Source organism: Nannobrachium achirus (genome assembly GCF_963921795.1).
Source record: "Nannobrachium achirus genome assembly, chromosome: 6".
Classification (NCBI taxonomy): Eukaryota; Metazoa; Chordata; class Actinopteri; order Myctophiformes; family Myctophidae; genus Nannobrachium; species Nannobrachium achirus.
The window spans coordinates 63,604,167-63,622,574 of record NC_137815.1 but is presented as its reverse complement, the minus strand read 5'-3'; the positions used below and the strand labels follow the sequence as shown (position 1 = coordinate 63,622,574).

Genomic DNA, 18,408 nt, shown 5'->3' with positions numbered 1-18,408 from the left:
TGACTTCTGAGTGCAGTTCAACCATCCATTTGAAACCAATTCTGGGACTTGAGTGGATGCTGTCCATTTACGCCAAAGAAATAATTCACCTGGATAGTGTAAATCTTCTCCATCATCATCATCATCTTCAAAATCTAAGCCTGTGCTCTATAAAGGACTGGCACAGAAAACATCAAAATGCTGTCCATTGTTGTGTCGATTTCTGGGTCTTGAGTGGATGCTGTCCATTTACCCCAAAGAAATAATTCACCTAGATTGTATCCATCTTCCACCTTCTCCATCATCATTAACTTCAAACACATCTTGTGCTCTTATCAGTCGGGTGCTCAAAACAAAAGCAAAAACCTTTCATTCATACAAACATGTGCCAGCCTGCCTCAAATACTCTTGCTTTCCATGCCAATGACCCATGTAGAACATACTGAAATACTGTATCTACTTCCTCTTTTCTTCTAAGCCTGTGCTCTATAAAGGACTGGCACAGAAAACATCACAATGCATGAATGCAGTATGAAGCACAGCCTAATAAGTTATAGCCTAATATGCAGAAATGGGCACAAAATACAAAAAAAGTATTTGAAATACAAATAAAAAATACTATGTGCAATACTTACCAGGATACTGTCACCAGGATAGTGTCTTGGTGACAGTATCCTGGTCAGTATTAGACCAAGTACTGACCAAGCATTTAGATTTCTTTTAATTTTTTTTCAAAATACTTGTTTGTATTTTGTGTCCTAATGGACATACATGTCCATTGTTGTGTCTTATCGGACATATAGCGAACAACAAATGGTGAAACGGTTAACCATGTACATTTTTGTTAATTTCTGTTCTCACAGTCCTGTGGCCCCCGACTTCAATTGATTTTACAATTGTGGCCCACTGCCTAATCTAGTTGAATACCCCTGTCGTAGGTGTTGGCTGGGCCAGGAAGAGAACTGACCAGAGTAGTCTGGGTTGACAATTGATGTCGATGTTCGAGTTCTACAGCAATCTCCAGCTGAAATATAAAAAGATCTTACAAATAAATGAATAAACATGGTCATTTCAAGTGTATCCACACAATTCTATTTATTCTTTAAACCCTCCCAAACACACAGCTGATGTTTTAATGAAAGCCCTAGAAAACATGACGGCTCTAAGTAGGAATTCACTTTCTTTACCCAGACCTCCACCGGGGCTGCGCTGCCAGGCATGACCTCCAGGACTGTCACCCAAACAGCTGGGACCACAGTTACCTCAGCAACAGTGAGCAATGTGAGTTGAGCCAAGTCTCATGGAGCACACAAGGCTTGGCCTCTGCAGAAAGTGTTGATTGCAGTATTTATATCGCTGTCACCATTGTAGACGCATGCACAGAACACAATGTTATATCTTGTACAGTAACTCATCTTCATGTAACTGAACTTTGTCTTTCTCACTTTAAATTTGTTACGTGTCTCTGGTAGGAGACAATGGAGAACGTAAAGAAGTGCAAGAACTTCTTGTCTACATTGATCAAGCTGGCGTCAAGTGGGAGACAGTCTTCAGAGACAGCAGCCAATGTTAGAGGGCTGGTGAAGGACCTGCTGGTGAGCAAGCATCACATAGCTAGCACGTTTCTTAAAGTCGACTTCAGTTGTGTGACTGTATTCTTTCACATCTGTCAGGGACATTGATAATGACCAAGTTAAATGAAATGCTAATAGTTCTTAATCCTCATTATTTATTCTGCTTTGGGTATTCTAGGAGGGTAAGCTGGAAACCGAGGACTTTACCAGCAGATTGTACAGTGAGCTCAACTCCTCACCACAGCCTTATCTTGTGCCTTTCCTCAAGGTAAGGAAGTAACTTGTATCGGTATTCCTTTGGGAGAATAGACTAATGCAGGTGTCATCAACGTTTCTTCACGCCAAGGACGGTTTTTTGAAAGTCCTACAGCTTGCTCGATGGTGAGAACCTTTGAGCTCAGAAACTATTTCTGCCAGATATGCACATTTTGTGGCCCAGACATAATTCTCGCATTAAGTTTCGCATTAATTCTGCACTTCTGGAGCCACAGCCTTTACAAGTGCTAGTAGTGCCGTCGGTATCTGCCGTGGCACCATGCCGGCCCTGCCGCGGCTGTTGTCGGCAGTTCCGGCGACGTCGCCGCTGTCGTCGTTGCCGGTGAATGCACTCGGATGAAAAGCTCAAATATATATCTATACTATAATTTTGCGAATGTCTGAGTGAGTGTCTGTCTGTCTGTCTGTCACAGCGTTTCTCCTCAGTGGCTGGAGCAATTGATCTGAAATCGCATCACCATTAGCATATGAACACACCTGATATAACTGTGAAGCCCGTTTGTCACTTTCACAAATCGTATGCTGTATATTAGCATTTTTATGGTGTAACTACTATCTATTCTGCATCTAGCATGAGGCATATCTATTCTGCATCTAGCATGGGGCAACATGTTTAACCAGCTCTGTGTGTGCGTGTGTGTGCGCGTGTGTGTGTGTGTGGGTGTGGGTGTGGGTGTGGGTGTGGGTGTGGGCGGGCGGGGGGTGGGGGGGGGGGGGGGGGGGGGGGGGGGGGGTGTTGGCTGGCCCTCTTTCAGATGTTGTCATGTAGATCGGTACACAGTATCTCTGTAGCCTTTAAACGAAACGGGTATTTCTTACATTGATGCTCCTACATATTATCATGCAAGCACCAGAAAGTTACTTTCCATCCCTCATATACTGTGTGTACAGTGCACACCCCATAACCCACACACTGCACATCATTTCGGAGCTCATATCTTTGAACGGGTAAGGGCTAGTATATCAAATTCACCAGTATTGGAAAGGATATTCAAATATCTACCGTTTTTGTATGTCTTCCAGAGAAGCCTCCCAGCAGTGAGGCAGCTCACCCCAGATTCAGCAGCCTTCATTCAGCAGAGTCAACTCCCCCAGCTGTCCTCTGGACCAGCCTCCACCTCCACCACCTCCACCACCACCACCAACCCCACCACCACCACCACTACAGTGGTTCTGAGTAGCGCCGGTCCTCGCCTCACCGCCCCGCTCACAAGACCACAGTTGCCTCAGCTCCAGCCTGCCATCAGCAAACCAGGGCAGACGGCCCCACTGGTAAATGGCACATTCTCTTTCACAGAGAATAAGTAACATATCCTGTAACTTAGATCGAAGAACCACCTGAAAGGTGTTTTAGAGTCTAAAATCATCCATTAAAGGGGAATACCACTCATTTTCAATATTGAACTATGTCATTAATATACCAGTTGGAGTTGTTGTGTGGAAATAAGAGAAAAGTCCCCCCCCCTTCTGTGTTGCCTAGAACTGGAGGATTGATTGTGGGGTTTAGCTTGCAAAGTAGGCCTACACTTTGATGACATCAATGACAGTTCATTGTTGAAAATGAGTGGTATTCCCCTTTAAGCAAACCTCCTTTCAGGATAGCAGGATACGAGGATAGCGCTCCCCTTGCCTTCATTTATTCACAGTGGGTTGCCAGTAGGGATGGCGTCAATACCCTTTATTACACTTTGAAGCTACATTCTAAATGTTGCACAAAGCTTTTAGTTTTTTCTTGTTTTTTTTTAAACTGCGTTAACCAGGGCAGGAATTTCATGGAGGCCATGAAGGCCATGGCCGCCGTTGCCCCTCAGTTTGGCCTTGTGTCCCAAAAGAAATTTCTCATAGTCATATGTCCCTTTCTTGTCATATGTCCCTTTCTTGTCAATATGTATACAGTAGACACAGTGTCCTTCTTGTCATGTAGCCACACCTTTTGTTGAGACTCTTTAAACCAATCCAGTAACTTTGATTGGTGCAGGGCTGAACATGGATCAGATTGTAAATATCATCTTTTATCTATTTCACTGCAGATTAGGTTATCATCATCCCTAAACCTTAAATTCAACAAATTATTTCAATGGACTTGTTTTATTTGATGGCCTTCCTGCCCTGGCATTTGGCCTTTGTGCCCTTAAAAATGGCCAAGTTGCCTGCCCCTAAAATGACAAAACTCCAGGCCTAGCGTTAACATACAGTATGTCTAACTGGGAGCATTCTAGTAAAGGGTTTAATGCAGCTTGAAACATTTCAGCTTAATTTATTTTTGGAGCTGTGTGGAACACAAGCTCCCCTATACGTGGCCGTGTGTGTAGGTATGTGGGTATGTGGGTGGGTGGGTGGGTCTGTGGGTCTGTATGTAGCCTGTATGTAGTAACCCTGGGTGACCAGAGAGGTGCTGTTGAGTCTAGCCTGCCCTGAGCATCAACTGCAATACACACACACACACACACACCCACACACACACACACACACACACACAGCTCCACTTCGAACAGAGGTTCGATTTTGTACTGTATATGTATATATATATGCATATGTAGTTCAGGGTTCCCACGGTCATGAAATTCCTGGAAATATTTTGAAATTAGAAAAATATTTTTCTAGTACTGGAAAAGTTTGAAATTGATCAAGGGTCCTGGAAGGTCCTGGAAAAAAATTAATACCTCTGTCTGAAATGACAAATTAAACATTGCCAAGTTGTCAAATATTAGAGGGAGAAAGTGTGAAAATAGCTGATCCTACATGCTCACAACGCCTCGCGCTCACAAACGCTATTTTGCTATTTGCTATTTTCACAATAAAACCGTGTTATACAAAATTCCTCAACTCTTAGTGCTCGTCAGGGTGCCGGGGTTCCCAGTTCAAATATGATTATTTCGGGGGTCACGGCCTGATAAGGTTGAGAACCACTGGCATACACTACCTGTCTTTGGGCATTGCGCATAGGACTCGTTATTGAGCTGAATTATTGTTATATAGTATTGGAAATTGGGTTAAATATTCTGGAAAGGTTTTGGAAATGAATTGGTAAAAATGTGTGGGAACCCTGGTAGTTGGACACGCCATCTCCATGCAAATATATTTTCACCACATAGTTATTTCAATCTTGCTTTTCTGTCGCTAGTCGCTACAACATCATGTTCATTTTCAGGTATTCCAACCTCAGCAGCAGGGGGCAATTCAGAGACCTCAAGTTACCGTGGCAACAACGCCCATGGTGACCCTCAGGAATCAGGCCCCAGGACGCATCATGCTGGGTCAGCCACAGGTGCTCAACTCAGGTGAGTCATCATCACGACTACTGTATACTGGGCAAAAGGCAAAAAATATCCCAGAAATCTCAAAAATGCCTCTGAACCCATTTAGAACGGGTACACATTATTGTGTATCATTATTTTATGCTTTAACTATTGAAGAATAGCAGATATACAAGCTCACAGCGCGGCACCGAGTGCCGCGCTGCAAGCTTGTAGATCTGCTATTTTTGAAAAATCGTGAACATTTGAATTTTGACTCGATTCTATAAGTGTCTTTTGAATCCTTCTAAGATGTTTTGAAAAAACTATGTTTCTGAGTCAGCAATCTGGCCAGCCATCGTCAAAGAAAAGGTCCTTTTCACCTAAATGGAGCTGAGTTAGTCTGTTCTTGAGAGACTACTATGTCAGTGGTTCTCAAACCTTTTCAAGTGAAGGACCCCCAAAATGATATTTATTTGGACACGGACCCCCATCTCAAAATATTTAGTTCCAGGGACCCCCCAGAAGCAAAATTTGAGTTACAAATGTTCACTTTGAAAATACATATACCGGTAGTCAAAGATTTGCACACATTTTCACGACTTTTTCAAAAATCAAACCTCGGTTCGAAGTGAAGCGTTGAATTTTTATTCTATGTCTTCTAGAGCTATGAAATCTGTTCTAGATCTATACATTCTGTGTTCTAGATCTATACTTTCTATGTGCTTTAGTTCTATATGTTTATGAATTCTGAATGAATGAATGATGAGGAAACCATGCAAGGCACCAATCTGCTCACCGGGAGCAACTAGGGGTTCAGAGTCTTGCTCAAGGACTCTTTGACACTAACACTGAGGGAGCCCGGGATTGAACTGGGAACCCTTTGGGAACCCTCCGTGTTCTAATGACGCTTTCTCTACCCCTAAGCCACTGCCACCCATGTGTGGTATTATTCATTCATACTTCAGTGACTTTAATATCTACCTGTCATCATTTGTCTTCCTGCACTGCTGTGAGTAGGTAGTGCGCCTGTGCATTATGTGTATTGGTGTGTAATTCGGGTGATTAGCCCATCTGCCTGTCACTGTCTTTCTCTCCAGTTCCTATGGTGAGACCTGGTTTGGCGCCAGCTACTAAACAAGTCCCTGCTACAGCCCTGTCGCTTGCTCAAAAAAACAACCTGAAAGAGGCCGGTGGCACTTTCAAGTAAGAGCTGTAACATACTGTATATCTCATTTTCATTTTGGGGTCTTCAGTTCACATAATGGTCTGGGAATGTTTTGCTTGTAGACAGGAAACACTTTCTTTCTGAATCCTATCATTCTTTTGTGAGGAGGAAATGTGATAATCGGTTTTATGTCAGATTTTCAAATGCCATCGTCACAATACGATTCATGCTAAATATTGGTGTGCTCTTTAATCTTTGCAAATGCCCCAAATGGGGACGCTCAGTTTAAAGTGACTAAGAAATCCCCACCATCATCATCATGCGTTTATGATTGAGGCTTTTTACTGATGTTGTCTTTGTGACCAGGGATGATGATGATATCAATGATGTGGCATCCATGGCTGGAGTTAACCTATCAGAGGAAAGTGCCCGCATCCTAGCAACCAACTCTGAGCTGGTGGGTGCAGTGACACGCTCGTGTAAGGACCAGACGTTCCTCAGCTCCTCCGTGCTGCACAGAAGGATGCTGGACATAGGTGAGATACACCAGGGGTTCCCAAACTTTTTTGTCTTAGGGTACCCCATGAATATCTTTTAATCCGAGGCACCCCTACATTATAATCTTCACTCCCAGCACCTTATATTTATCATCCTCGTTGTCGGGTGGAAACCTTGTATGTCCAAAACCGTTCGTTTTATATTTATCATCTATAAAATGTACTAAACTAGTGAAAACAGCAGATCTACAAGCACACAACGCCTCGCATCGCGAGGCGTTGTGTGCTTGTAGATCGGCTGTTTTCACTAGTTTTGTGCGACAGAGGTCTCTGCCTGACAGTGACGATATTTGAGTGATTATGTTGCGAGGAAAACGTTGAGATAATAGCCATTTTGGTTAGAACTGACTGAAAATAACTTTGTACTTCAAGTTTAAAATGATACTAAAATGATACTAAATATAATAGTGTCCAAATAAATTCCAAATATTATCAAATGATCTCGCGGCACCCCTGGACTGCCGTCACGGCACCCCAGGGTGCCCCGTCACCCACTTTGAAAACCCTTGAGATACACACACTAACGTTTTCCTCTTCCATCCAACCATTTGTCTGTCTGTCTGTCTGTCTCTCTCTAAAACCCTTCACTGTGCATGTCTCTGTGCTCCAGGCAAGAGGTTTGGGGTAACTGAGCTCGATGGTGAGGTGGTGACCTATGTCTCCCATGCCACTCAACAGCGGCTCCGGAATCTTCTGGAGAAGGTCACCCAGGTGGCCCAGCAGAAGAACTTCAGTTTCAAGGTTTGCTAAATCTTGCTAGGCTGTTAGTCTTCAAAATTATTATTATATTATTATTATTGTCTCCGCCAGGCCAAAGGCATGGGGAGAATATATTATGCAACCTGTCTGTCTGTCTGTCTGTCTGTCTGTCTGTCTGTCTGTCTGTGTGTGTGTGTGTGTGTGTGTGTGTGTGTGTGTGTGTGTGTGTGTGTGTGTGTGTGTGTGTGTGTGTGTGTGTGTGTGTGTGTGTGTGTGTGTGTGTGTGTGTGTGTGTGTGTGTGTGTGTCTCTCTCCACACACATTGGATCAAAGCATTTTATTCTATCCTTTTTCAAATTTAGTGAAAAACTGTAAAAATGCTGGCAAAGAATGATAAATAAATAAGTAAAGTGAAAATGAGTTTTAACACTTGGGCTGCACATCCAGGAACATGATAAGGATTACCCCCCGTTTAACTTTCCAGGAATAGAAAGCAGGCTGTAGTTTCTTTTAGCTTGACGATGTCACTGGTAGACAGGTTTCAGAACTGTCCACAGACGACCTCTGAGACACAAAGTGAGTAGACAAAGATCGTATCATATTATAGTTATTTCATACAGAAGGATGGTCTTCCTTGCTAGACTTTGCCTCCAACGGGGACTGCTCTCCATTCTGACATGTCTCCACTCCGACATTGACTTCTTATTGTCGGAGTGGCAACACTTCCATAGAGGTTAAGGTTAGGGTTAGGGTTAGGTATAGGGTTAGTGTCGGAATGGAGACATGTCGGAAAGGAGACATGTCAGATGGAGATGTGTAACCGCCTCCAACAGTGCCCATGGTGGACTATGCATGGCAGAGGCGTCCTCTCCCTGAGCCAGGCCTAAACCTGACCGCATACCAAATAAATAAGTTGTGCCCCTCTTAAATCCAGAACATGTCCACTTATTTTGATTTTTCTTCTTTTTTTTTTACTTAATTCTTTTTATTTTGATGTATTTTATTACTGAGAAGGACTGTTCAACTGTGAACTTACCAAAGTCTGAGTCTATGCTACTGTTCTATTTTATCTCATGCAATTGAATAACTCACTGTGTGTCAGTGTAGCTCAGTCGGTAGAGCCTTGCCTTTGGACCCACAAGGTCAAGGGTTCAATCTCAGCCACCGCCAACTCAGCATAATTATGAGTAGCACGGCTTTGGTGCGTCAAGTCATCTCCCTGGGGTCTAGTGCATTGTAACGGGGATACACTCCCACGTTTTCAGCTGATACCGATAAATATTAAGCCTCTCCGACCTACTTACTTATTGTTCTTGATCAATACTGTCTTCTGTTGACAGGAGGAAGGTTGCTACGAGCAGAGCAGTGACGTTCGGGCTGAGCTGAAGTTCTTTGAGCAGCTGGACCAGCTGGAGAAACAGAGGAAGGAGGAGCAGGAGAGGGAGATTCTCCTGAAGGCAGCTAAGGTACCAACAGCAGTGTTGATTCCGTCGACTAAAACTATGACGAAAAATGTTTGTCGACTGCTTTTTTTTCACTGACGAAAACGAAATAAAAACTAAGCTGTGATGACTAAAACTAAGACTAAATATATTGACAATTTCGTCAACAAAATAAAAACTAGACGGAGGGCACTAGTCCTTTTTATGTTTGGTTGCTCTTAGGTGTTGCGTGCTGAAAATAGCAGATCTACAAGCTCACAATGCGTCATGCTCCGACACATTGTGAGCTTGTAGATCTGCTATTTTCAGCACACAACCAAGAGTAAAATCAGTCATTACGATGCCATCAAGGCCTGCCAAAATACATTTCAGTTGACTAAATCAACTGAAGATTTAGTTGCCTAAAGTCGACTAAAATTAGACTAAAACTAAAACTTTTCAGGTGACTAAATTATGACTAAAACTAAAAGACATTTTATTCAAAAGACTATGACTAAAACTAAATCAAAATTTGCTGTCAAAAACAACACTGACCAACAGACAGATATGACTATATATATATACACCTTACAGACTTTATGATCCTCCCATTACAATCACCTGAACAGGGTAATGTCACAGCCAATTCACACCAGCATCATCACGACACTGGCACGTTCTGATGGAGCTGTGAGTTTCAACGCAAAGTCTAGGGAGGCCATAAGCTCCACAAACCTGAGAAAACCTCAGCCTTGCTGCAAGCGCACCAGCATCCAACCAATCATATCCCCTCTCTTCCCCCATTTCTCCACTCACAAGGAACACGTTTTCTCCCTGTCTGTCAGTCCGCACTGTATTCAAAGCTGGAAAAACTGTACTGTAATTCTTGAAGAATGAAATTGACTTGAACTTTTACTTATTACTGTGTGTGTGTGTGTGTGTGTGTGTGTGTGTGTGTGTGTGTGTGTGTGTGTGTGTGTGTGTGTGTGTGTGTGTGTGTGTGTGTGTGTGTGTGTGTGTGTGTGTGTGTGTGGAGATAGAGACATATATATATCATGTGGTTGTTGTGGTACTATGCAATCAGCTATTGGCGCATCCCCTTTAAAAATAATCTTGAGGCCAAAAATATATATAAACAAGGTTACTCTAATCTTGAGGCCAAAAATATGCATAAACAAGGTTACTCTAAGCATGGTATTAATGTCATTGTTTAGCCTGGTACTATGTGGACCCCTAGTGCAAAGGGAGAGACATTACAGCCTTCAAGTACAGTGCAGATGCTATGTAGCCTGTATAGAAGACAAGGATTTAATAATTGACACAAAGTATCCTACTGTATAATAGCTGGATTTATGGACCGTTTGATTGTTGACATACTGTAACAGTGTTACTTGTAGGTTGTTATTACAATTGCATCCTCTGTGTAAATGCATTATAGGAGGCTTTGAGTTTATAAAGTATGTGATTACTTAATAATGTCCATATGACGCAAAATCAGGTCTGGTCACACTAGTAGTCATTTAGCTTGTGGAAACAACACTGGGCTATAACGAGAAGGCTTATGATAATTCATGCCACAGCTTCTGCGTTCACCAGTTTCCTGAGGTCCTGAGTTTGTTCACTCTCAAGTGACTTCTGTGCCTTCTCGTCCTCACCTCTCTGTTTATTACCGTAGTTATTTAGTCACATTGTGTTTTTATGGAGTTAACTTAGCCAAAGAAATACAGTGGCTGCCCAACTTGCCCATTCCTCCTCATACTTACAGTTTTGAACGCACCAAGGCTCTGGCTATGAAGAGTCTAGTTGTAACATTGGGTGCACAGCGTCAATAACTATGAGGAGTCTGCAGCTATTTGTTCTTAGTTCTACTTCTAATATGTATGATTGTCCACTAGTTCTCTAGCCAGCACCTCGTTAGGTGTGGATTCTTTCTGCCATTGTCCGTTTAAGATGTTTACAATACTTCCTTAACTAACGTTTGTGAATGAACTGTTAAAGGACAATTTCGTTTTTTTACAACATGGGTTCAGAGAAAATATAAGATGAGTGTTAAAATGTTTTAATTTACTGCTTTCTATGGTTTTAGCGATTTTAATTATGTTGATTTCAGTGGGTGGGGGGATGCGTACAAGTGGCTAAATATGTATTTTTAGACACAATAAGCACATTCCCAAGATGCACCACAATCTTTCATGGGCAGATGTGACTTATGGGGGTTAGTAGTGTTACTGTAATTAGTATTAAAGAAATCGTCGGCTTATTGTGTCTAAAAAGACAGATTTAGTCACTTGTACGCATTTATCCCACTGAAATGCTAAAACGAAAGAAAGTCAATGAAAACATTTTAACACTTATGTTTTCTTTTCTTTTCTTTAATTATAATCTAAAACATGAATTGTAAAAAAACAAAGTTGTCCTTTAACTAGTTTATAACAGATGGTTATTCTAAAGTGTTACCCAAAGTTTGGGATGGAAACACTGATTCTTTGGCAAAGGTGTATTTTGTGAATTTGTAAATTGTGTATTAACCTTTACTGTTTTGGCCCTGCAGTCCCGAGCTCGTCAAGAAGACCCAGAACAGCTGCGTCTCAAACAGAAGGCCAAAGAGGTACGGGTCAAATTGGATGTGGGGAGAGGTGTATTGCAGTGAGTTTTGCGCAGGGGTGTTGCACCAAATTCTGGGCCCTAGGTACAAAGATCCTCCCACATTTTGTGCTTTAACTATTGAAAAATAGCAGATATACAAGCTCACAGCACGGCACCAAGTGCCGCGCTGCGAGCTTGTAGATCTGCTATTTTTGAAAAAACGTGAAAATGTGTGCAAGTCTTTGAATATTATAAATCCTTCTAAGGTTTTTTGAAAAATCCTATGTTTCTGTGTCAGTGGTGCTGACACTTTTTCATGTCAAGGACCCCCAAAATGATATGTATTTGGCCACGGACCCCCATCTCAAAATATGTAGTTCCAGGGACCCCCCAGAAGCAAAATTTGAGTTACAAATGTTTGCTTACAAAATACATATATTCAAAGATTTGCACACATTTTCACGACTTTTCAAAAATAGCAGATCTACAAGCTCGCAAGCGGGGCACTCGGTGCCGCGCTGTGAGCTTGTATATCTGCTATTCTTCAATAGCTAAAGGCCCCTCCACCTTGGGCCCTAGTAACTCTCAGTCCCACTTCCCCCCTCCCTTGTGACGCCCCTGTGTTCGCGTGTCTGATCCTCACACTGGTTGTGGCTGTTCTGTCCAGATGCAGCAGCAGGAGTTGTTTCAGTTGAGACAGAAAGAGGCCAACCTGACAGCTCTGGCTGCCATCGGCCCCAGGAAGAAGAGGAAAATGGGTTCTGGATCCTCTGCTGCCGGAGCTGAGGTATACTAACTAACTAAACGCCCACATCTCCCCGGATTTGCCATCATTACCTCTCAATTGCCATCCCTGGCCTGCCAGTGGCTGGTTATTAAAGCAGCTGACGCACCTGTTATTGTCAGTTATTTAATGCAATTTCCCCAAATTTGACTGTCTTTTGATATTCATCAACCCAGGAGAAAGTACCTGCAGTGCAGTGGTGAGATGAGTCGATTTAGGCTGGATATATTGTCTGTGGGTGTATTGGATTAAATTATAACTAATCAAAAAAGAATCATGCTCGAAAATGTAATTTCTCCTCAGAGCAAACTGATGTCCTTGTGCGCCGGTCATAAACAAATCACAGACCACCAAGAGTGGATGATGTAAAATAATCTTGGGAGGCAATGACAAATGCATTTTATACGTCTACTGTAGTATTGATACAGTTTACAGTTTAGGCATTTAGCAGACGCTTTTAATCCAAAGCGACTTACAATAAGCAGATACAAAACATCACAATATAATATGTCAGTACATCAACAGCAATATAACAAGTGCAAATGGATATCTATCTAGAAAAAAAAACACAATATAATCAAAGTTCTAAAAAAAAAAAAAAAATGCTAACTATCTTCATGTATGGTCATTGATTTTCTGTAGTGCTAAGGGTTTAGGTGGAGTTGATTGATCCAAAGAGAAGCTTTTCTCAGTATAAAGCTTAATACATTCCAAATACCGGTAGTCACCAACTAAACCACTCTGATGGACTTAACACAGGATACCTGCTGGCATACTGTATTGTGAACACTTTCTGCCTAGGATAGGGGTGTCAGATTGGTGGCCAGGGACGTGCTGGCCATTGGGAAAAGCGGGACAACTCCCGAACGGCCGGTTCATTCCTGGCCGGTCCAGGCCGGCCATTAGGAAAAAATCTAACTGTTTGCACAAAAGTAAAAATTAAACTGTTTGCACAAAAGTAGTGAAAACAGCAGATCTACAAGCACACAACGCCTCGCACCGCGAGGCGTTGTGTGCTTGTAGATCGGCTGTTTTCACTAGTGTAAATCAGTTTTAAAATGATAAATACAAAACAAACGGTTTTGGGCATAAGGTTTCCACCCGACAACGACGAAATTAACTCATGTAATTGGCCCACTGGCTTGTCACTTGTCATGATCTGAAATGGCAAATCTTTGAGTAGCAGCAGCGCTATAGAGAGAGATCTCTCTCTATAGCGCGCAATGAGGGCCTCTACAACTCTTTTTCCCGGGCCCAGGGGCCCAGCACGTCCCTGTTGGTGGCCCCCGCAAGATGATTCTGGAAAGATGTCTGTACAGCAGCTGCTCTCATGCTGCTCACTCGCCACTATCCCTTTCTACCACGGTCTGTTAGGTAGCCTGCTGCATGTGTACTTGGGGAAACTATTATAGACTGTAGTTAACCATCCATTGTGCATGACTCGTTAACCCCCAGTCTGTCCAGGGCTTGAATGAGGCTGGAGAAAACCTCATTTGCGGTTGTGGTGCTTAAAGTGGCAATGCCATAGATAGACCTATTCCCCTACAGTCTTCTAGGGAATAATGGATTGCTACATAAGTGAAGTAAAAACGTTTTTCGTCTTTTTCCCCCCCTTTTTTATCGTTTTAGGTTTGCATGATTTTGAATCGTGAATTGTTTAGAACGGGTACACATTATTGTGTATCATTATTTTATGCTTTAACTATTGAAAAATAGCAGATATACAAGCTCACAGCGCGGCACCGAGTGCCGCGCTGCGAGCTCGTAGATCTGCTATTTTTGAAAAATCGTGAAAAAATTAGAATTTTGACCCGATTCTATAAGTGTCTTTTGAATCCTTCTAAGATATTTTGAAAAACCTATGTTTCTATGGCAGCAATCTGGCCAGCCATCGTCAAAGAAAAGGTCCTTTTCACTTAACTGGAGCTCAGTTAGTCTGTTCTTGAGAGACTACTATGTCAGTGGTTCTCAAACCTTTTCATGTGAAGGACCCCCAAAATGATATGTATTTGCACACATTTTCACGACTTTTTCAAAAATAGCAGATCTACAAGCTCGCAGCGCGGCACTCAATGCCGCGCTGTGAGCTTGTATATCTGCTATTTTTCAATAGTTAAAGCAGTCAATAATTCTAGGCCTAAATGGGTTTAATACATGATTTTAACACATACTTTTAGAAGCAGACCAAACAATCAATCAATCAGCCTGAGGCTGGTCTGAGGACTAAACATTACATTAGCCTTTAGCGGTTTCAATATCAAAGGGCGGACACAAACCTCTGGAGTGTTACCAAAACAATCAGACCACACACAGTGAACGTCTCCGTGGGCAGCGTCTGAAGCCCGTATCAGAGTGTACGGTGGAGAGCTATCCACCGCAAATTTGAGGTGGAAAGCTTTCCACCTCAAGTCAGAAAATAAGTGCAGGCCATCATAGTCACGGCCCACGGTGAAGTCCTTTACCCCGTCTAGACCGGTTCAGGGCGACCAATCAGTGAACGGGGTGTAGAGCCTGCCTGTCTGATAGTAAAAACAGAGAGTGTTGGGACTCACGGTGGAAAGCTCTCCACCGTGAGGAATGATGTAACGTTGTAGTTTCATGACTCAAAAAGACTCGAAAAGACTACACCGCGGTGTAAAGCCTTCCACCGCGGACCCGACTATGATCCGGGCTTAACACACTGCCAAACTACAGTACACAACTGGTGACAGTTCTTAAATAGGAGGCCTCAACTCTGAAGGTGGGGAATCAATCGACGATGAGTTATCTGAGAAGGTGGCACCTGTGAGCTGAATGAATGATAGAGATTCTCCTATTGCGATTTTTTGGGCCGATACCGATCAACTGGAACCAGTATCTGCTGATACCGATATTCCTGATCACAGCGCCAAATCCATAAATTCTTCTATTTATTGTGTTACTGGAGCAGCATTTATATATTTAATTCTTCTTACAAAACATTGACATTGTATATTAAGTAGAAACATTAGGAGATTGCAGGCTGAGGTTCTTTAGTATCCAATTCAACTTGTAGGAGTTGAAGCTGAGATTACATTCAGTCCCACAGATAAATATTGTGAAAATAGCTGATCTAGCTTGTAGATCGGAAAAGCCGATAGAGGCAAAGCCGATACCAAGCAAAGCCGATAGAGGCAAAGCCGATACCGATCAAAGCCGATAGAGGCATTATCGGCCGATCGCGATCAGTCACCGATCAGTCGGCACATCTCTAATGAATGAAGTCAGGGCCTATCCGAGGCAAAATAGAATAATACAATAAATGGATTTAATTAACCCATTTAGAACGGGTACACATTATTGGGTATCATTATTGTATGCTTTAACTATTGAAAAATAGCAGATATACAAGCTCACACGCTGCGAGCTTGTAGATCTGCTATTTTTGAAAAATTGTGAAAATTAGAATTTTGACCCGATTCCATAAGTGTCTTTTGAATCCTTCTAAGACCTTTTGAAAAACCTATGTTTCTATGTCAGCAATCTGGCCAGCCATCGTCAAAGAAAAGGTCCTTTTCACTTAACTGGAGCTCAGTTAGTCTGTTCTTGAGAGACTACTATGTCAGTGGTTCTCAAACCTTTTCATGTGAAGGACCCCCAAAATGATATTTATTTGGCCACGGACCCGCATCTCAAAATATTTAGTTCCAGGGACCACCCAGAAGCAAAATTTTAGATGCAAAACGTTCGCTTTGAAAATACATATATTCAAAGATGTGCACACATTTTCACGACTTTTTCAAAAATAGCAGATCTACAAGCTCGCACGAGCTTGTATATCTGCTATTTTTCACTGGTTAAATCATTCAATAATTCTTGGCCTCATTGGGTATGATTATACTTGAAAAATATGTTTCTGCATTCAGTCTCTCTACAACTCTCTCAGCATTGTTCCCTCTGTTTTTCCATGGCCAGGGCTCGGGGTCGAGTCCCTCTGTTTCGGGCGGCGCTGGTCCATCTGGTTCCAGACCCACCAGGCAGCGAATCACACGCGTCAACCTCAGGGACCTGCTTTTCTGTCTGGAAAACGAGCGATTCACCGGTCGCTCCCACTTCCTCTACAAGGGCTTCCTAAAATAAGGCTGACGGCGTAAAAGAGTGACAGAAAAACAGAGCGCGTGGAGAGGACGATCCACTCCCACAGTAGAGAGAACTCTTCGAGAGACTACCGATATGTAACGAGGGCTATGTCAGCGACTGGACAGGTGTCGGGAGATTTCCAGGTATGCTTGATATGGCGGCCACAACGGATGAGCATGTCCACCTGGAAGGGTTCTTTGACCCTGGCTTACGAAATGGACTTTGGTTGTGTGTGCAGTCACCCTCTGCTTCTCATGATCCTACGCTGTCTACCTCCCTCAAACAAAGCCTAACTATTTTCCTTCACAAAGTCGGAAACTCCACTCCTTTTAGTATCACTTTCCTGAAAACTGTAAAGAATAGATTCTATGTTTTTATGAAGGATCTTTTTTTTTATGTAAAAATTACACAACAAAAAAGACTTACTGTACAATTATACACTGTAACATAATACAATTGATTTTATTTTTTAGATTTTATCTATATGTGAAAAAGGTTATAAATACATTTCTTTTCTATAGGCCATCAATTAATTTTATGGGTTTCTCCCCTTTAACTGATTTCTGAATCAACTCTGAACTGTGTAATCTACTGAGATGCCTTCCTAACGTCAAAATAAGCCATATAACCAACTGATCTTAACAAAACAATTAACCCAGCTGTTTCACTTCGACTTGACACGACTAGTAGTTTTTTTCTTTCTTTCTTTCTTTGGCTTTCAACATTCAACATATTTATTTACCAAACTCAAGTTATTTATTTAAATAATGTGTGGGACCGCATCTGTTTATGTTGCTTCAGTTGAATACATAATTATTAGGAGCGTGTTTGTTAAGGCAAGGACTAATTATTTCTTAGTGGTTACATGGTATGTGCTGGTTTGTAGAATTTTAATAAGCTTGCGTCTTTTTCTTAACATAATATACTGCTATACCAAAAGTCAATCAACCTGAGACTTGAGAAACTATTTTTCTAACAACCAACAACATGCATTCTTACGCTTTTGATATTAGACTGGCTATGTTCTCCAATCATGACTGGACACGCTTCACTTTTACAGTCTTCTATATAACTTCCTGGCATCCATATCCATAACTTCAGAACTCTGGAGAAGTTACTCTTCTTGTACATTTCTTGTACATTTGTAAATGTTATACCTGAAGTTTGACAAAGCAATGGTTTTGTATAGTGTTGAGAGAATTTACCCACACGTCGATAGCAAAAACGCAATTTTTCTTGTTTTGAAAAGTTTGGAATAAACTGTGATTTTGCAATAACTGTCTTTACATTTATTTTTATTTTATTTGTCATGGACATCACAATTACATTGGACGAACCAGATGCATTGATATAAGTTTATTATAGCACACATGCTAGTTCTCATCACCTGTCCACAGGAGGCTTTTCTATTTTACAAAAATCAAATCTAACACCCAATCAAGTACAATAAACATTAATACTATTCTAAAACCCAATCAAGTACAAAAACAATAATACTAATCTAAAACCCAGTTAGGTACAAACAATTATAATATGTGCTTACTAATAAGAACTATCAACAAACCACAATCGGACCCATCAGCTTGTGGGACATACAACATGTCTTTGTTGGTTGCTGAGATTTGAAAGCTCTGTCGAACAAGGTGTGATACTCACAATAATGCACTAGAGGGCAGTGTCACTCCACCAGAATGTACACGCGGCATTAGGAACACTGTGATCTGCCCAACTCAGAGTGGGATCCACATAGGCTCAAGTGCCTGACGGCGGGTACCCAGTTCGATTCCCAGCCGGCCGGACCAGTTGCCCTACCCGCTGTGTTTCCTGTCTCTTATCAAAGAAAGGCTTGAAGAAGTAAAGGGAATGCTTTGGTCTAAAGTTATAGAGCAGTGGTTTTCAACCTGTGGGTCGGACCCAGGGGGGTCCCCAAATTTTTTTGGGGGGTCCCCAGATGATTAACTTAATGACATTGTCTTCTCACTCAACAGTAAACAAACCAACATAAAGTTTAAGTGTATAGAGGGTATTTG

At 42.0% G+C, this 18,408-nt stretch overlaps 1 protein-coding gene across 1 annotated transcript in view; it reads left to right on the top strand.

Annotated features, from left to right (window-relative positions):
- The window catches only part of LOC308287622 (transcription initiation factor TFIID subunit 4-like), a 31,044-nt gene extending 13,444 nt beyond the window's left edge, over positions 1-17,600 (top strand). Inside the window, exons 4-15 of the mRNA XM_080728849.1 lie at positions 1,171-1,260; positions 1,452-1,574; positions 1,732-1,821; positions 2,853-3,101; positions 4,981-5,110; positions 6,166-6,271; positions 6,600-6,769; positions 7,401-7,531; positions 8,830-8,955; positions 11,462-11,518; positions 12,164-12,283; positions 16,214-17,600. Of these exons, the coding sequence (XP_080584975.1) occupies positions 1,171-1,260; positions 1,452-1,574; positions 1,732-1,821; positions 2,853-3,101; positions 4,981-5,110; positions 6,166-6,271; positions 6,600-6,769; positions 7,401-7,531; positions 8,830-8,955; positions 11,462-11,518; positions 12,164-12,283; positions 16,214-16,378 (1,557 nt within the window). The 3' untranslated portion in view covers positions 16,379-17,600. The remainder of the gene's footprint in view (positions 1-1,170; positions 1,261-1,451; positions 1,575-1,731; positions 1,822-2,852; positions 3,102-4,980; positions 5,111-6,165; positions 6,272-6,599; positions 6,770-7,400; positions 7,532-8,829; positions 8,956-11,461; positions 11,519-12,163; positions 12,284-16,213) is intronic.
- Positions 17,601-18,408: the final 808 nt, after the last annotated feature.